We start from the raw sequence: 20,168 nt of genomic DNA on the forward strand, positions 1-20,168 counted from the left end.
GTGGGATGGTAGGGTATTCAAAGTGGGCACAGAAATGAACCCTTCTTTCTTAAGGTAGTTAGGCCTTTATTTTTAGTTGCTTTCTACCCGCAGTAAGTAATACTGGTTCCCCTTTTCAAAAAGATCTTATATATTTTTTAATGTTAGATTTTCGTGATTAAAAAAAATTAAGCAGGGCGCTTGGGTGGCTCAGTTGGTTGGGCTTGGTTTTGGCTCAGGACATGATTTCAGGGTTGTGAGATTGAGCCCCACATCGGGCTCTATGCTCACTGGTAAGTCTGCTTGTTCCGCTCTCGCTGCCCCGCACCTTGCTCGCTTGCTTTCTCATTTAAAAAAAAAAAAAAAATTAAGCAAATGAGAGCACAAGCAGGGCTGGGTGTGGCCAAACTCCTCAGTGTGGCAGGAGTGGCTGTGATTTTTAGAATCTGTGGCCCCGGTTTCTGTCCTCTCTTGCCACTTACACCTTTCTCTGGAGCTGTTTCCTGACCTGTGTCCTCCAAACTGAGGTTCTGGGGAGTGGGGACATCTCTTGGCCATGGCTGGGTCCCCAGGACATGCACTGTGCCTTGCAGGGAGTGGGTATACCATGCATACTTCCTGCCCTGGGCTGAGCCCCATATGCTCCAGATCCCTCCACTGGGCCTACGACACAGCTGGTTTGGCCCAGAGGCCACTTCCTCATTGTCTGTGGTCCTGGTGCTTGGATGACGGCCAAGGGACAGGGTTTGTGTGCCTGCCCGCCTCTGGTTATGGCTGTGCCTCAGAGGTTCCTACCCACTGTGCTGCTGAATTCTCCTCCCCTGGGGGCTCCGCAGAGCTTGCCCCAAGGCCCAGGAGCCAAGAGTACTTGCTGCTGAACGTGTTCACGGGTCGTAGGCTTGTCCTCTCCCCAGAAGGTCTGGGACCAGGCCCTCCATGGCACTGAGCTTCAGCAGGCTTGTGCAGGTTCAAGGAAAGTTTCACTGGGATGGGTCCTGTCTCCACTGTCACTCGGCTGCACCCTTGCAGAAGCCAGATCAGCTGGCCCGCCCCGGACACGAGCTGTGAGTGCTCGGACAGTGTGCACTGTGACTCCTGCAGCACCCAGCAGGGAGCCCGAGTTGCCCATGTATTCACTCACTCATTCATTCAGCAAACATCGATTTAAGAACAGTAGCTAACATTTTTTTTCCAGATTTATCTATTTATTTGATAGACAGAGATAGAGCGCAGCACGTGAGCAGGAGGGGAGAGGGAGAGAGAAGCTGAAGCCGATTCTGTGCTGAGTGTGCGGCCCAAGGCAGGACCTGATCTCAGGACCCTGAGATCAGACCTGAGCCAAAACCAAGAGCCAGCCGCTTAACCAATTGTGGCCCCCCCAGGCACAATAGTAGGCCCAATAGCAGCGAACATTTATTGCACACTCACAGTGATCAGAATGCTTCAGAATGCTTCCACAGTTATCTGCCAATGAGAGGCTGTAATTGAGTGAGATATTCTGTGAGCTCAATAAGGGCTGTCTGTTTGTGTTATGATTCCTCTCATCTGACTGCTGTTAGCCCCAGGGGCGGACGGAGAAGGCTCCCTCCCAGCCCGGGGCAGACACAGATAACTACAGGATCCGGGAGGGAAGGACCAACTGCCTGTAGGGTGGCCCTCTGACCTCAGCCCCCCTGGCTGACCTCTGACCCTGGGCTGGGATGCCGTGAGTCCCCACCAGAAAGAGGAAGGTGCAGAGATGCCATACTGGCTGAAGAAGGCTGATTTCGGGCAACTCTATCCGTGCTCAAGGGCAGAGCACGCTGTGTGTGTCCGGGGACTTGGAGAGAGCAGGTGTGGCCGGGGCCAGGTGGAGAGTGGTGTGGACCGTGGGAGCATCTGGTTAGCACTGTGGTTAGCATGTGCTCACGGTGGGCCGGGGTGAGGTGGGGGTGGGGGGGCAGGTGGGCTGCGGTGAGCCCGTGGGTGGGTGGTGAGCTGGGAGGTATGGTCTGGGTACAGAGGCAGCCCCAGCAGTGTTGTCCCGGGCCCAGGCCAAGTGGGACCAAAAAGAGCCAGTAGGCTGTCCCCGCAGGGCCTGGACCTCCATCCAGTCATGGCACTGGGACACCGGGCCCTGCCTCTTCAGGCAGTTTGACTTTCGCTCTAAAGACACATACAACTGTCTAACCCCTTCCAAGAAGACAGTGGTGTCCACTTGGCCTAGCGGTCCAGGTGACCCTTATGTGGCTCGGGTCGTGGGCATCCATTGGCTTCATTGTGCACCTTCGGGCTGCTAGGACCTAGCAGGAGCACCGGCCCCTGAGGACTAGAAGTCTGAGGGCCTGGCTGCAGCTGCCTCTGCACTTGAGGAAAGAAAAGGCAGCTTGGCTGCCACAGCGGGTCACGTGGCTGGCTAGACGTCTGGGGTCTGACATCGGAATGATTGGGTTTAGTCTTGAGTCTACTGCTTTCTAGCTATGAACCCTGAGCAAGTTCTTGAGAACCTTTAGGAGCCTCCGTTTCTTCTTCTATCAAATGGGAATAACCATAGCACATAACGCATGGGTTATCATGAGGAATAAATGCTCTTGGCGCATTGGTGGGAACATTCTCAGTAAATTGGTTGTTTAATTTGTGAATGTCAAAACTCTAAAAGATTTCCCAAACTCATCACCACCCCCCTTTCCTTTTAACTAGTTCTCTAGACCCAGTTCCTCCTCTCCCCAGTCCATGTGCTCCTCTGCCCCCAGACTGAGCGTCCTAGGGCACACGTTTGGATTGTGCTGGCCCCTTGGCTTGGCAGGTGCAGCCCTTCCCTGCCGACTCCGTATCCCACCCGTACTGTTCACCCAACCCCCATCCTCCAGTCCCAGGCACGGTGCAGCTTCCCCGCCTGCGTTTACTTCTCATGTGGCTCCCTTCTGCTCAGAATGACATGTTACCTTTTTATCTCCCCTTCATCCCAGATCGTCACCTCTTTGTCCACTCTCTCTGATTCTTCCAGGGAATACACATTTCCCTTTCTTCCTTCTCTTCCTTCCTTCCTTCTCTTGCTAAGTCTCTGGAGGCAGGAGTGTGTGTGTGTGTGGGGGGGTGTTTGTGGGTGTTTCTGAGCTCCGGACTGACATCCCTGGGGCCCCCGCAGTGAGCCTTCTGTACTTCTGTAGGTTGGCACTCACCTAGACTTCCCATGGCATCTGAGGACGTATGTCTGAGTCAAGGGATCAGGCTGTGACGCTCTCAGACAGGAAGATGCTGCCTCTGCCACTGGAACATCAGGAGGCAAGATCAAGGCCCTGAAGCAGGTCTGGCCTTCAGGGCTGTGGCTCACATCCTGTCCCTGGCTTTCCCAGTGACTCTGTGTGACCAGCAGTTCAGTGGGAAGCCTTGGCAGCTGCCATGCAGGGGACTGCCACAAGCCAGGGAGGGGACATTTATTCTCACATTTCTAGAAGCTCCAAATCTGAGGTCAGGCTGTCAGCAGGTTGGGCTCTCCCTGAGGCCTCTCTTCATGGCCATGTTCACGGCCTTCCTTCTGTGCACATGCGTCCCTGATGCCCATCTGTGTGTTCAGGGCTTCTCCTCCCGTAAAGACACCAGTCAGGCTGGGATGGGACTGTCCCTAATGGCCTCATTTAACTCAGTCATCAGTTGATCGAATGAGGGAGGGACGGTTAGCGCACAGCGTTCTATTCGTTGTAGGGGTACAGTATAATGATTCAACAGTTCTATATATTTCTCAGTTCTCGTCTCGATCACTTGCGCCCTTGATCCCCTTGGTGTATTTTACTCATCCCCCTGCCTACTTGCCTTTTGGAAATCACCAGTTTGTGCACTTAAGAGTCTGTCTTTTGTTTGTCTCTCTCTTTTTTTTCTTTTTTAAGATTTTTATTTTCCGGTAATCTCTACACTCAATGCGGGGTTCAAATGTACAAATCCGAGATTAAGAGTCACATGCTCTACTGACTGCACCGGCTAGGCGACCCTCTTTTGTTTCTTAAATTCCATGTATGAGTGAAATCATATGGTACTTGTCTTTCCCTGACTTATTTTCGCTAGCATTATACTCTCTAGACCCATCCTTGTTGTTGCAGATGGCAAGATTTCATTCTTTTTTTTTTTTTAAGATTTTATTTATTTATTTATTTGTCAGAGAGAGAGAGAGAGAGAGAGAGCGAGCTCACAGGTAGGCAGAGAGGCAGGCAGAGAGAGAGGGTGGGGGGAAGCAGGCTCCCCGCCGAGCAGAAAGCCCAATGTGGGGCTCGATCTCAGGACCCTGAGATCATGACCTGAGCTGAAGGCAGAGGCTTAACCCACTGAGCCACCCAGGCACTCAGGTAATTCTATTTTTAACTTTCTGAGGAACTTCCACGTGTCTTCCACAGTGACTGCACCAGTCTGCATTCCCACCAACTGTGCACGAGGGTTCCCTTTCTCCACATCCTTGCTGCCACTTGTTATTTCTTGTCTTTTTGATTTTAGCCCTTCCGACAGGTGGGAGGTGGCATCTTGTTGTGGTTTTGATTTGCATTTTCCTAGTGTGAATGATGTTGAGCATCTTTTCATGTGTTTGCTGTTCATCTGTATGTCTTTTCTGCAAAAAAAAAAAAAAAAGTCTATTCTGGTCCTCTGCCCATCAGTAATGGAATTATTTGTTGTTGTTTTTTTGTGGTTGAATTGTAAAGGTTCTTTATTTATTTTGGATATTAACCCCTTATTGGATAGATCATTTGCAAATATCTTCTCCCACTCTATAGCTTGCCTTTTTGTTTTGTTGATGTTTTCCTTTGCTGTGCAAAGGCTTTTTATTTCAGTGTAGTCCCAATAGTTTAATTTTGCTTTTGTTTCCCTTGCCTCGGGAGACATATCTAGAAAAACGTTGCTAAAGGCGATGTCAGAGAAATTACTGCTTACATTTTCTTCTAGGAGTTTCATGGATTCAGGTCTCACATTTAGGTCTTTAATCTATTTTGAGTTTATTTTTGTGTATGGTATAAGAAAATGGTCCAGTTTCATTCTTTAGCATGTGGTGGTTCAGTTTTTCCTGGCGTCATTTGTTGAAGACTCAGTCACCTTTTTAAAGGCCCTATATCCAAATACAGTCGCCTTCTGAGGTACTGGGGGTTAGGGATTCAACATATGAACTTTGGGGGGCAAAGTTCAGTGCATAACAGTGGGTCCTCAAAGGACAACCAGGATGGTGCTGTCCATAGGAAGAGGGGGGCAGACAAACTCAACAAATGCCCACTGGAACTCCTGACCACCTCTTTACATGGCCAAGATGCCCATGTCCCATGCCCACAGCAGTGAGCATGTGCGGAACCGAGACAGGAAGGATCTGATCTGAATGAGTTTAAAGGAAGAGACTTAGAGAATCCCAGATAGAATACGGTACCTTAGTGATATCCACCACCAATCCCACCATGACTGTAATAGCTCCCATTTCTGGGCATTTACTTTGACTTTATGGTCTCGGGTTTTTTTTTCTCAGTATTTTTTATGTTTTCCCTTACATTTTTGGGTACATGGAGCATACTGATAATACTGCCTTAAGGTTTTTGTATCTGCATCTGTTTCTACAGATGGATATTTTCCCCTGCTTATGGGTCACATTTTCCTGCATGTTTGCATGCCTGGTCACCTTTGGTAGGATGCCAGATATCATGCCCCTTTACATTGTTCGCTACTGGGTTTTGTTGTATTCTTTTAGACAGCATTGGACTTTGTGCTGGCGATATTAAGTTACTTGGGCTCAGTTTCATTCTCTTGAGCGTGTTTTTCAGCTTCATCATGGCCTAGAGCAGCCTTTAGTTTAGGGCTGACAGAGCCCCACTACAAGGGTGTGACCCTTTGGAGGACCGTACTTGTCCCACTCTATATTATGAGCTTTTTGCACATTGCCTGGAGGGAGCACTCACTACTCTGTGAGCTCTGGGAATTATCTGGGGCCTGCTACTTTCCGGTCTTCTTTTCACAGACAGCTTCATGAAGCTTTAATCCACACATGTGTAGTATTCAGAGACCCAAGGCAGCCCTTTTTGCAGATCTTTGGGATTCTCTCTCTCTCTGTGTGGACAGCCCCATCCTCCTGGGTACTCTGACCCTCAAGTCCTAGCAGTTGTGGCTTCTCTGAACTCCAGTTTCTGTTTCCAATGAGGGAGACTCAAGGCTTGGGTGAGTCCCCTACCTGGGCTTCCATCCCAAAACCACCTCTAGAAAGCCACCTGGGCAACTGTGCGACGACACTCTCCATTCATTTCCCTTCTATCAGGGATCACAGTCTGGCACTGCCTAACATATGGCGCCTGAAAACCATTTGTTCCTCTGAGGTTCACGGTTGGGGTTACCGTGAGAGCATCCAGCCTCCAAGGGCAAGGCCTCGGCTGCCTTGCCACCCAGATCCAGGGCTCCTTGGATGTCAGGACACTCCGTCTCTGGCAGGTGTCCTGGCCCCCAGCTCTAGAGCTCATTTCTTTGTGTACTCCGTGTGGGAAGGACTGCTTGGTGTGCATTTATACTCGTAGTTACATTTGCCCACAAGGCACACTGGAGCAGCAGCCAGCATCCTCTACTGAACATATTTGCTCTGCGGAGCTGGTTGAAGTTTAACACCCAGGGTCTGTCTCCATAATCTTCACAGAGAATGCTGAGCAGCACCCCTGGGAGGCCAGTCCAGGCTACTGTTTCTTAAGTCGGGTTTTTTTTTTTTTTTTTTTTAATTTTTTTTTTTTTAAGATTTTATTTTATTTATTTGAGAGAGAGAGACAGTGAGAGAGAGAATGAGCGAGGAGAAGGTCAGAGAGCGAAGCAGACTCCCCATGGAGCTGGGAGCCTGATGTGGGACTCGATCCCGGGACTCCAGGATCACGCCCTGAGCCGGAGGCAGTCGTTTAACCAACTGCGCCACCCAGGCATCCCTAAGTCGGGTTTTAAATCTCAAGCCCTTCCTTTTCCCCTCTGACTTTATTTTCTAAAAAAATTTCGAACATATAAAAAAGTAGAGGTGAAACACTCATCGACCTATCACCTAGATTGAACAATTTCATCTTTTTTTTGCAGTATTTTTTTTAAAGATGTTCTTTATTATTTGGGAGAGAGAGAGAGAGAGAGAAAGTGAGCGCAAGGGGGAGGGACGGACGGAGGCAGAAGGAGAAGCAGACTCCCTGCTGAGCAGGGAGCCCTATGTGGGATCCGATCCCAGAACAATGGGATCATGACCTGAGCTGAAGGCAGATGCTTCACCAACTGAGCCATCTAGGTGCCTTGAATGTCATATTTCTTAAGTCTTTCAAAATCTAGAATGGTTCTTTCTTATCTACCCATTTTTTTTCCCCTGTAATACTTTCTTGTTGATGACATCAGACCAGCGTCCTATAGAAGGTCCCACCTTCTGTCTAGGTCTGTATTTCTTATCACATCATTTAGCTTGTTGTTTGATTGTCTCTGTGAACTGAAGTTTAGATGTAAAGTCTTGGATACACCTTTTCTGTGCTATGTCACCTTGTGCACTGTGATCTCATGCCTGGTCACCTAAAATGCTGTGGATATCTGCCAGTGGCTCAAAGGGGCAGCAACTAGCGGCCTCCAATGCAAGACCATGGCCTCCCCTTTCAAGTGACAAGCAGCCTGTGGTCAAGCCCCTTGTTGAAGAATCAACCCTCCATATCTAGGTCCTGTTTTCATCTGTATTGCCTGCTGCAAATAAATATCTCCCTTTAATCACTGTGCCTTCCGGCGTCTCCACTGGGCAAGAATAAACCTCCTGAATGTGTATTGTAAATATGGAAAACTATTTTCAAATTAAAAATCATTTTAATTTACTTTTCAAAATTGAAAACTGTTATGTAGATGATGACATTTCATGGCTCCATCTTGCTTCTCCCACATGTTGAGGAGGTCACTAGGACGAGATGTTTAGGAGGGGACATCTAGAACTCCATGGTGTGAACTTCCTGGGTGATCACACCTACAAGCACAGCAGAGACCTAAGTCCTACACCAGGCCTGGTGGGTGTGGCGGAGATCCGTGGCCCAGGCATGTAGACTCAGGAGTTAAAAATGCCAACAGGGCTCCTGGAACTGGAGATGTAGTCAGTCCCAAACTCATGTAACCACAGGGCAAGGAGCCAGGGCCATGGACTTGATTTAGAACCACAAGATGAGACCACTGCTGGAATCAGCCACGGAACGCTGACAAACCTCAGAGCTGCATGAACTGTGGCCACATGTACAGTATCTTGGCCAAGCTTGGGCACACTTTGCAAGAATAGGACCAAAGCCTCTGTCTCAAACACATGGTCCAGGGTCCATCTGGAGTTTTAAAGTTCTGATTTAGAAAATCACTTATGTGACAGTCTTATAAAAATGCATAAATATGTATTTATCTATATATTCAGTGGGTCACCTTTATCAGACTACAAGTGGCCACTGTTCTAGAAAATGTGAACCTTCTTCTATCAGATGAAGAATATGGGGGCAGCATTACAGGAGGAAGTCAAGCAGAGTTACACATTCTCCTGCGATCTTCAGGAGAGCCTCATGAGCTTGGGACCATGACCCCTCCTTTATATGTAGGAAGACCAGAGCCCTAAGGCTCAGAACATTATAATGACCAGAAATGGAAGAAGAATGGCCACACTGCAGCAGGCGCTAGCCCAGGTCTCCTGAGTCTTTCACTGAGTCTTTTCACAGCCCCTGGTCTTTCACTACAACACCCATCTTCCCCAATGTGTAGCCACATACGCAGAACTGAAATTGAGCATAAAAGAGAAGGTAAGTATCACCAAAATTTGTTTGCCAGATTTTCTTTGCAGAATCAGAATTCCTGGCAAGACCCTTCTTCTGCGGGCTCATTTTGTGTCCCTTTCTCATTTTCCCCTATGCGTTAGTCTTTCAGTTCCTTGAGGGATATGTGTTATGTTCCACCCCGGGGCCTTTGTACGTGCTGCTCCCTTAGCAGTTCGCCTAGCTGGTTTCTGCTTGTCATTAAAGACCGGGCTCACATTGCTTTCTCAGCGAAGCCCTTCCTGACCTGGAGGAGCCAGGCCACCATGTCACCTGTCTTAGGACACCCTCCTGCTCCTGCATAGCCCCTTCACAGTAGCTTCTCTTTCAAGTGGTCCGAGTCACCAGGTCATGGGTTCAGGGTCTGAGCCCCTATGGTTTCTAATTTCCATAGAAGGGTTTAAGTGCATGCATGAGGCCACATGGGATTGGAGCCTAGGTCTTCTGCGGGACCGAAGATCCTTATTGGTAGAAGAAGGCCTATAACTTTCTAGGAAGCTGTGGTTGATACCCATGAACTCTGGAGTCACACACACCTTATCCTCTTGCTCTTAGCAGGTTCTCCCACCCACATAGGCTGAAAGCCTCCTAGGGCATTCTGAAGTATATTTAATCTGCATTCTAGGTGGGATGCTGAGACTTCTCTGGCTCATAGTGGCCCCAATGGCAGGCAAGGGCATTCTCTATACAGAATGGGAACCCACCTGGAGTTCCCCAGGCCCTACTAGCTCCCTTCCCTGCTCTGCCACCCAGTGCCCTTCCAAGCCAATGGAGCCTTTCATCTTTTTTTTTTTAACCTGCCTTCCTCCAGTCCTTGAAGGCTCCCAGGCCTACTGCCATTGTCACTTCTGGGGGGCATGACAGAGGACCGCCACTTAATATTAGTCTGAATTAACTACACTTACTGATCATTCTGAGATTTCTCCTTCCTCCTTTTCTTGGCTTTAACCTCATGATGGTAAGAATACATCTATGTGTGTGTGTTCAGTTTTTCCTTGGAGAATTCTAAGTGCCCCTGTTTGCTGGTGTGGAAACCCTGAGGGTCTGAGAACTCACCTAGAGGGCGAAGACCACGTCCCAAAGAGTCCCTGCGCATCTGCTCCCCGCCTGGCCTGAGCCTTCCTTTCCCAGCTGGCTCCTCGCCCCACTTCCTCTCTCCCCTCCCTCACACTGAGTCCTACTGAACTAGCAGAAGTTGCTGCGAGCCCAAGGAGGATGAAGTCTCTGGGCGTCGGCGGGGCTTTTCTTGCCTCTCCCTCCCGGCTTCCCCCCGGGGGAACCGCCCTCATTCAACACTCAAGAGAGAGGTCACCTCCCCGGGAAGCACTCCGTGATCGGCACTTCACCACCCCTTCGCCCCCGCCCGGGGCGTCCCCGCCCAAGCACGAGGAGCGAAACCCAATCCACCTGTGGGTACTCTAGCCGGCACCTCCGCGGCCCCAGTCTGGCTGGCGTGGCCAGGGGTGGGTAGGTGCTCAGTTGAAGTCCGTCTCCTTGGGGAAGGGACCACGTGCTCGGGCAGGCGGGGACCTCCGGGTCTGCTCCGCTCCGGGACTCCCCGCATCGAGGCGGACCCCGAGTCCGCGGCCGGAGCCCCGTGCTGGCCAAACCCCAAGCTTCCTAAATCTCAGAGTCCCCCTCGCCCCACTCCGCCCAGGGCGCCCCCCCCTCGTCGTGGGACACCGGGGGCGGGGCGGGGACCCCGCGCAGGGGGAGGGGCGGGGGGTCGTCCCGCGGGCGGGGCGCGGGAGTCCCAGGCTGCGGCGCGCGGTGCCCGACGCAGGGGCCGCGCTCACAGGCCCGGGCCGGCCCGCCTCTCGCCCGCGCTCCCGGCCTTTCCCATCCGGCCCGCGACGCTCCGCCCGCCCCGTCCCACATGACACCGCCTCCGCCGCAAACTTTTTCCTCCCCATCCTGTCGCGGCTCGCCAGGAATGGAAAATGGCGGCCTAGGCGCGGAGTTTCCTGCCCGGGCGGCGGCGGCGGCGGCGGCGGCTCTCGCGGCGGCGCCATGACGCGCTGGGTGCCCACCAAGAGAGAGGAGAAATACGGCGTGGGTGAGCTCCGCGCGCCCCACTCGGCGCCGGGCCGGCACGACCTCCCCGCGGCGCGCGCTCCGGAGGGGCGGCGGGGCCGGGCGGGGCGCGGCGGGCGGGGGCGCCGGAGCCTGTTGCCGCCGGCCCGGCCCCGGCCCGAGCGCCCGGCGCCCCCTCCGGAGCGCGCGCGAGCGGGGCCGGGGACACGCGGGGGCGGGGGCGGGCCGTGTCACTTCCCGAGGGGTTCCCCCCCCCCCCCCCCGCCCCCAGCTCCCGGCCGGGCACCCGGTGGCGGAGTCCTCCAGCCTCCCGGGCCGCCCGAGCTCAGACCCCATCCTGCTCGCGGCCGAAGTCTGCGTGGGGTTGTGGGGGCGCCTGGCCGGGCCGGCCCGCGGTCACTGTTGGGCCGCGGCTTTCTGCTTTTCGGGTGAAGTTGCGTGCAGGCGCTGGAGCTCCCGGGCGGGCAGTTGCACGTTGCGGGGACCCGAGCGAAGAGTTGTGCCCTCCCGGTGCGAAGTGGCGCGCGCGACCTGGGCGGGCTGGGCGCCCTGCCCGCCCCTTGGTGGCCCTGGCCTGGACCGCGCGGGACCCCGGGAGCGGAGCGGCGGGTCGAGCGCTCCGGCGTCCTCGGGCTCCCGGGTCCCCGGGCTCCGGGAGCGGGTTGCGGAGGGCGGGACTGTTTAGGCTCCGCCGCTCTTTGTCGTTTCCTGAGGGGAGTGGGGGGAGTCGGGTTGCAAGTTTACATTTCGGACCCAGCGAGTACGCATTCCAGAGAGCGAGGCTTTCCTCGATGGCCGAACAAACGGACCCCAGCCCTCGCTGCGCCCTGCCCTGCTCTCCTCCTCAGCGGGGGTTTGCAGCCCGCCTGTCAGCGTCTGGGGTCCGGCCTTTCTTGTCCACCGGTGTCCGGGCCGTGGCTGCTCTCCGGGATCCCGGATCCTGGACCGTCCCCGTTTTCCGTCTGACTTTCCTCCTGCTCATTTATCACCTCCGTCACCCAGGCTAGACTTGGCCTGACTTGTAAGGACTTTTGTGACCTTGGCCTCCCCTTTGCCGCCAGGTTGTGCCCTCTCAGGGCTCCTCCTCCTGCGACTTCTGCTCCCATCGCGGCAGCCGCCCCCCCCCCCCCCCCGCCCCCAGCGTCCCTGAGCTTTTGGGGTGCCATGCCTGAGTCCCCACCGCAGGTCACCTCCAGAGCTGGCCCTCTGAACTTGGGCAAGCCTTGGGGGGCGCCCTAGCCCTCAGGGTTCTTCCTTTTTTGTGATTCCAGTGACTTGTCTCTTCTAGATGTCTGTGGTGTGACAGTGGAGCTGCTTGGGAAAGAGTCAGTCCTAGGACAGTCGTAGGTCCTCTGGGCCCACACTCCTCTTGTTCCACATGCCCATGTGTGGGGGCGCTTCTTGCTCCAGGACTGCTCTGACTGAGCTCTCTTCCAGCCCCATTTCTGAGATGAGGAAGGGAGGCCCAGACATGGGCGTGGAGGTCAGTGACAGGGTGGGGGACCCCAGTGTGTAAGCAGCACCCTAGGTGCCTCCGTATGGTCTCATCCCGGCCATCCCGAAAGAAAAGAAGCCATGAATCTGCAGCACGTGGGGGAGGTGTGGGGTGCACGTTCAGTGTTGGCACTGATTCAGTGTGACAGTAAGGGTCGGGGCTGTGGAGAGCCTGCTGGGGTGTGTGTGTGAGGAGTGAGCTGAGGACTGGAACACAATAGGGGCAGATGAAGGGGGGCCTGGAGCACTCCAGAGAGGCAGGAGGGAGAGGCCTGAAGAATGGAGGAGCAGAAGCACAGCCAGCCCTGGGGAGAGGGGGGAGGGAGCAGCTCTAGCGCTGGCTGAGGGCTTGCCTCCCCCTCCCAGTCCTGTGGGATGAGAGTCCTGTCACTCCCATTGACAGAGGTGGAGAGAAAAATACATCGTTCATACCACTAGTGTGTGCTACATCTGGGACTGGAAGCCTGGCTCTGGAGTTTACACCATCCCCCTGAGAGTCAGGAGGCCGGGAGGGGGCTCTCTTTGGAGCAGGGAGTTTTAATATACATTGATTCCTCTTGTTGGCTCCCAGCATGACCTGTGACCTGATGGTGTCAGTGAGGACACTAGGTGTGGCACTTGTTGACTGGCTCTCTAGAGAAGACCAGAGGGAGCATTCATGACACAGTGAGGGGGTCTCCTTGCTGGGGAGGTGACTGGGGGCAAGAACATGGCTGTGTCCCTCCCTATTACGTCACACACACACCACTCGCTATGGTGACTTCCAGCATCACACCTTTGGCTAATGCTGTGGCTTTAAGAAGAGTCTGTTAGGAAGTTTCCAAAGGACCACGTGCCCGATGGTTTTGTCAGGCGGTTCTAGAACAGTGTGAATGGCCGTCAGTGTGAATGGTTCTAGAACAGTGAGGAGAGAGTTTCTGCTCTGCTTGGTTTCACTAGGGTGGAGCCGAGGCTACAGAATGGGGTAAAAGGGAGCGGACAGCAGAGCTTGCATGGCATCAGTGGCAAGCCCATCAGGCAACTCTTGATTCTGGGCAGAAGGGAAGGCGAGGATGCTCACATCCGGGTCAGCCCAAGCTCTCCACTGTTCTAGGAGTTGGCACTGGAGGGTCTCCGGAAAGGAAGACAGAAGTGCTGGGGGGCAGGGATTTTTGCCCATTGGCTAATGGGCTGTTTCCGCCCAAGGGAAAATTACTGGCCATGCCCCTTACCAACCACAGCGTTTTTTGGGGGAGCCTAACAACAGGGCTGTGTTTCCCTGGAGGGCTGTGGTGGGTCGTGGGTGGGCCTTGCTTCCACTCCGACTACTGACTTGGCTGGATGAATGAATCACGAGGGGAAAGAAAATGATAAAACTCCATCTCATTTGGAAACATGAATCACAGCTCATTGTTTGAAAGTACTTGGAATCTGTTAGAAGCATTGTTTGTAAATGAGACACTTCACTTATTTATTTATTTTGAACGTAGGGGAAAGGAGTAAACAGCTGATCTGTTGCTTCCTCAGCAAGGCAGGAAGTGCTCATCCCCTCATCTCTGCCCATTTATTCCAGTGGGTTGGGGTTGCCCCCCCCTGGAAATTTACCGGCCTGTTAATGTCTCCTCCTGGGGTTGAATTGGGTGACTCAGTGTTTATGGATTTGGTTATTTAACACAGGGATGAATTTTGACCTACCTGGCACAGGGAGGGCTCGGACGGGGTAAACTTTTCCATCATCCCCCAGCTGGGCAGAGGCTGGGGTCTCAATGCCGATAAAATGATTATGGATCCTGTTCCTAAGATGAGGTGAAAAGATGCAGTGTGTTCTGGAGTCATACCTGAGGATGGTGTGCTCACCTCTCTCATTGGTGTGAGAGGTGGAGTAGTGGCCTCCTTCCCAAAATGTCCATGCCCTAATCCCCAGAACCTGTAAATATGTTATGTGACATGGTAGAAAGGGCTTTCAAGATGTGGTTAATGTAATGGGACTTAGGAGAGATGATCTACCACGGGCCCCCAAAGCAGAGAACTTTCTCTGGCTGCTAAGAGAAGAGTAGAGTCAGAGGTTCTGAGCCTGGGCAGGGTCCCAGGCACAGTTGCTGGCCCTGAGTTGTAGGAGCCCCTTTACAAGGACCAGAGAAAGCCCAGGGAGCTCAGGGCAGCTGCACCCAGCTAGGGAAGAGGAACCTTACTTAGTCCTATAGGCACAACTGGGTTCTGCCAGGACTCCCAATGAGCCTGGAAACAGATCCCTTCCTGGGCTCCCCACGAGAGCCCAGCTGGCCAGCAGCTGGACTTTGAGACCCAGAGCCACTGAGTATCTGACCTGGGGAACTGTGAGATTATCCCTGTGGACCGTTTGAAGCTGCTCAGGATGCGGCCATTTGTTAAGGCGGCTAGAGAAACGGAGCAGGTGGTGCAGAGAGCCGTTCGGGAGAGTAAGGTGCTCTCGCTGGCCTTCGGCTTTGTTAGGGTGGAGGGTGAACACCAGCGGACCCGAGTTGGGGGCTTTATTCTGGCTTTCTCTGTGGAGAGCTCAAACGGGATGCGGGTGTTGGTGCTGTGGGCACCTTTAATCCCCAGCTCTTACTCCTTATGTGGGCTGTCGGGAAATTACTCAGCTTCCTGAGTAATTCCAGCCTCGGTTTCCCCACCTGGAAGGCGGAGCCAAGCCTGGTTACCACGAAGACCAAGGACGATGCATTGAGATAATGTTGGCAGGGCAGGGGGCGTCGTGCTTGAGATCAGCCCGGCACTCGATGGAGTGTTGCTTTTATTAATATTTATTTAATAAAGTGCGGTTCAGAAGTGTGGTGACAAGTGATTTTGTGTTTGCACTTGACAGGCACAGTTGCTGCAAGAATACTTTTCTCCAAAAGGAGATTTGTTAATGGTGTGTTTTGCCCCTCTGTTGGGAGAAAGTCTCATTTGCTTGGTATAGGGGAGCATGACTTGTGTGTATTTAGATTAGTTCTGAGTGATGATAACTGCTAGGAGTAGTGTAATACCCAAATAAATTTGGGAGTGTGGGAGTTGCAGAAAGATCTCTTTTGTTATCTAGAGTAGCAAGCAAGCTGCTACTTTGGAGAAGAAAAATTAGATTTGATTGTAAGTAAATAGAAATGCGGACATTTTCATTCACTGGAGTTGCAGAAAAACCAAATTAGGGCACATTATATTTCTACAAACCTTATTTGACTTTGAAAACATTATAAAAATTTTAAATTTATTGTTGTGCCAATGTTTTCCTAGAATATTGCATCTTATCATGATTGTCTTAGGGGTTGTGAATAGTTCCCACTCTTGTTCCCGTCCTTCCTTCCATTCTTCCTTCCTCCTCGTTTTTATTTTTTCTTTAACTTTGTATTTTCAGATAGTCCTAAACACATATGTTTGTAAGAGCTAATTCAGAGACTCCGTGTAGCCATTGCCGATCTCCCCCAAGGCGACATCCTGCCAGACTGCAGAACCGCACAGAGCCGGGATGCTGGCGCGGACGCAGTCCAGGCACGGAGCAGGGCCTTCACCCCCGAGGCTCCTCCTCTGGTCCTTTTGTAGCCACACCCACCTCGTTCCTCCTTCCTGCATAATCCCTGGCAACTAGTAATCTCCGTTTCTATAGTTTTATCGTTGCAAGAATGTTCCATGAATGGAATCATATAGTACGAGACCTCTTTGGATTGATTTTTATCAGGTCGTGTAGTTCTCTGGAGATTGATCAGGTCCTTGTGTGTATGGGGGGTGGTTCCTTTTCTTTGCTGGGTGGTGTTCTGTGGCCTGGAGGTACCCAGAGGGATCAACCATTCACTTGACGAAGGATGTCTAGGTTTTGGCTGTTGTGAGTAAAGCCACTATGAACATTTATGCACAGGTTTGTGCGTGAACCCCAGTCTCCGTTGTCTGGGATACATGCCCAGGAGGGCCGTTGCTGAGTTGTACGTAGTTGTGTGTTTGGATTTTTAAGAAACTGCCAAACTGCTCCAGAGTAACTGCACCATTTTGCAGTCCCACCAGCCATAAGTGTGTGATCGGGTTCCCCTTGCCAGCCTTTCTTGTCCCTCTTGCCTATTTTAGCCAGTCTCGTGGAGTGTGGTGGTAGGTCGTTTTGGTTTGGGTTTGCATTTCCCTCTTTGCAGCCCCTCCTTGAAGGATATCTTGGTGTCATTTGAGAGACGAGCCTCTGGGCAGCTGTGTGAGCCACAGTGCTCGGGAAGGCGGCTGACGGGTGCAGCAGGGGCCACGCCGAGGCCACTGAGCTGTGCAGGCATTGAATGTGTTAGGGTCTTGAGAACAGCTGGAAGGCCGGTAGCGCTGTCCAGCAGTGTGGAGGCAAGCGGTGCCCTATACCGCTGGCTGATGGCGGGGCTCCATGTTCAGACTCCTCCCCAGTTTCTTGGTACGGTCTTCTGAGAGGTGAGCCCTAAGGAGGGGATCCAGGGAGGGGTCAGAATCTGAGTTTTAGTCCTGGTGTGGCCACTCTTCGTTGATGTGATCTGGGGCAAGTCTTTGAGCCTCTCCAGGCTGGTTCCACAGGTTCAAAATGGAGGCTGATGCTTGGCCTTGTGGACAAGATCTGCTGATGGGAGGTTCACGGGAGCCACAGGATGGTGAAGGCGCTTTGGAAACATTGTTATGTCAATAGCAGCTTAGCTGCCATATATAATCAGCAGTGCCCGAGTTAGCTTTTATTAATTAGGTGGGGAGTGCTTTGGGACCCTCCCTCAAGTCGACATGTGAAGTATGTGCATTAGTTTGCTGCCTTAACAAGTCCACTCGGAGGGGCTTAAACTGTAGGAATTTATTTTCTCAGTTCTGGAGGCTGGACGTTCAAGATCAAGGTGTTGGCAGGGCTGGTTCCTTCTTTTTTTTTTAAGGATTTTATTTATTTACTTGTCGGAGAGAGGGAGCATAGTCAGACAGAGATGCGGCAGGCAGAGGCAGAGGGAGAAGCAGGCTCCCTCCTGAGCAAGGAGCCCGACGTGGGACTCGATCCCAGGACGCTGGGATCATGACCTGAGCCGAAGGCAGCTGCTTAACCGACTGAGCCACCCAGGTGTCCCGGGTTGGTTCCTTCTGAGGCCACCTGCTTGCTGGGTGGTTGGCTGCCTTCTCACCTCCTTACAAGGTCTTCCTCTGTGGTGTTTGTGTCCTCACCTCCTGTTACTGGATTTGGGCCACCGTCATGATGTCATTTCCTTCATCCTCTCTTTCAAAACCCTGTCTCCATATACATTCTGAATTATGGTGGGGGGCAGAACTTCAGTGTTTGAATTTTGGGGGGCATAAGCCATAACATGATTATCACAAGTAAGATTCCCTCAATATTTGTATGCTTTTGGTGCTACCATCTGAATGATTATTTTTTTGCAAGGTCATGGGTCCCCAGTTCCTTGGGCATGCCTGGGAGAGTGGGAGGTGGGAGCTTGCAGTGTCCGCCCCCCTCTCCCTGACAAGGCTCTCAGAATCTAATTTTAAGAAATCACGTTAGTGTCTGTGTTCAGCCCTGGAGATTGCTTGTATTCAAGTTAGTGACGGGGTGATACAGTCAGGGGGTTTGAGACCCGAACAGGAAGTTGAACGTGTTATAAGTGGACCATTCACATGGTGGGCGCAGCTGGGGAACAGCTCTTTGCTGGCACACTTGGCTTAGATGTACTCACGTGCCTGTGGCATTAGGAGACGGAGACCTCTAGCTTGGCTGTGTTTCCAGTTCCTTCCACTTGTAGTATTGGTGTGTGGGTAGGGTGGCCAGGCTCCCTGTGGTTCTAGAAGGCCAGTTGTCCAGTGATGGCAAGGACCACCTTTGGTACCAACATTGCACAGTCACTGTTGGGCCAAGTGCACAGCTCTGGGGGCTTCTCTCTACTCTGTAGGCCGTGAAGCTGGCTCTTCCAACCCTCCTGCAGTCCCAGAGGCCCTGGGCACTCACGGGAGTGTTTTAGTTTTGGGAGCTAATGCGGAGAGGGCAGGTGCTGGCATGTGACATATAAACGGCCCCATGCTTCCTGATGATGGCTCAGGAGCACAGTGGTAGCAGGCCACCCGGCAGCCGTCCATGGCCCCACATGCTCTGGAGATGCTGAACTCTCTAAACCCAGGCACTCTGCTTCTAAAAACCAGGTGGTTTCACCCTAGACAGATGTCTGTCAGCTCATTAACTTTTCATTTGGGTGCCTTGAGGAGAAAAAGGTGTTCTCTCTGTGAGGGGTACGTGCCAAAAGATGGCACGCAGATGGGGGGCTTGGAGGTGCAGCTTTGGATCTCTGCTTCCTCTCTTGCCAGCTGGGTGACCTTGGGTGAGTTATTTACTATAAGCCGTTTCTCCTTTGTAAATGGATGATAATACCATCCTCTTCGGGCATTTCCAGGGATAAAGAGAGAGATAAGCCAGCACAAACCTGGCCCCGGTCCGTGCTCGGTAGCTGTGTCTTTCATGCTCCCCTCGGCCCCTCTGACTGTGTGACTGAAGCCACGTGGGCCCCATTGTCTCTGCAGCCCCTGCTTGTTGTAAGGGAGGGTCCAAGACGGGGAGCGAGGTTTGATGGCTTCCCTAGAATTTCAGCGTTTGCTTTGCGGTCCTGTCAGGTCGATCCCCAGAGCTCCTGAAGGGACCAGGGGAGCCCAGTAAAGCTCCTGTGGATTAATCTCTTCCCAAAAACGTCGCTTGGACTCCTTGTCCGGCTGGAGTTGCTCTTTTTTTTTTTTAAAGATTTTATTTATTTATTTGAGAGAGAGAGACAGTGAGAGAGAGCACGAGCGAGGAGAAGGTCAGAGAGCGAAGCAGACTCCCCATGGAGCTGGGAGCCTGATGCGGGACTCGATCCCGGGACTCCAGGATCACGCCCTGAGCCGAAGGCAGTCGTCCAACCAACTGCGCCACCCAGGCGTCCCTGGAGTTGCTCTTCACGGGTGCAGTTTGCTGCCGCGTTTTGTTCGGAGCACGGTACATATTTTGTGGGCCATCTTGAGTGATTTTGTTTAACAGACTTAGATTTGTTAGGTCCACTTTTATATGTAAATTAACTCTTGTGATTTCTGAATCAGGGTTGGGTGGCTGCTGTGACAAAGAGCCTCAAGATTTCCTAGGCTTCCTACAATGAAAGTTTGTTGTTTGTTTGTTTTAAAGATTTCATTTATTTTCGAGAGAGAACAGGGGGATCAGCAGAGGGAGAGCGAGACACAGGATCCCTGCTGAGCGAGGAGCCCAACATGGGGCTTGATCCCAGGACCCTGGAATCATGACCCAAGCCGAAGGCAGCCGCTTAACTGACTGAACCACCCAGATGCCCCAAAAGTTTGTTATTTGTTTATGTCCAAGTGGCTGGTGGGGAGGGGGCACAGGGGCTCCACTGCCTCTAGTCATGTGGGGACTCAGGCTCCTTCCTGTGGCCATGCCCTCCACTAGGCTCTTGGGCTCTTTGCCTTTGAGCTTGTGGATGGGGAAAGCAAGACACGGAGGACCTTTCACAGGAGCTTTTCTCCCCTGCCGGGGCTGGATGCTGTGCCCATCCCAGAGCTCAGTGTCTGGCCCAAGCCAAGAGCACCAGGGGCTTGGAAATAGAGTGTAGCTGTGTGCTCTGCAAGAGAGGATGTGTGCCGGGGCTGTCCTCTAATAGGTCCCCGTCGTCGACACCTGCTTTCTATTAATCAGCGTTATTGGCATCGAACACAGAGATTGTAAGTTGTCACGCCATCTTGTCGTGAGAGTCGCTTGGCAGAACAGATGTCCAGACCCTGACAGAGATCTGAAGAGATGCGAGTCGGAACAGGTGCTGCCTTTTCCTTGGCCTGTTTTCTGCTCCTTCTGTCCTGTAGGTTCCAGGATGTCCTTCACTGTAGACCCGGCCCTGTGAGTACTGGAGGGGGTTGGGCGAGGCTGCCTTCTAAATGAGTCACCTTCACGTTTGTCCGGCGGTT

At 52.6% G+C, this 20,168-nt stretch overlaps 1 protein-coding gene across 2 annotated transcripts in view; it reads left to right on the forward strand.

Moving 5' to 3' along the window:
- Positions 1 to 10,655: 10,655 nt before the first annotated feature.
- Positions 10,656 to 20,168, forward strand: part of DOCK1 (dedicator of cytokinesis 1) — a 491,675-nt gene continuing 482,162 nt past the window's right edge. The window contains exon 1 of one of the 2 annotated variants that reach the window (XM_044240731.1): positions 10,656 to 10,800. In XM_044240731.1, the coding sequence (XP_044096666.1) occupies positions 10,755 to 10,800 (46 nt within the window). In that variant the 5' untranslated portion in view covers positions 10,656 to 10,754. The remainder of the gene's footprint in view (positions 10,801 to 20,168) is intronic. The other variant, XM_044240732.1, reaches the window with a different exon arrangement.

This window comes from Neovison vison, chromosome 2, assembly GCF_020171115.1.
Source record: "Neovison vison isolate M4711 chromosome 2, ASM_NN_V1, whole genome shotgun sequence".
Classification (NCBI taxonomy): Eukaryota; Metazoa; Chordata; class Mammalia; order Carnivora; family Mustelidae; genus Neogale; species Neogale vison.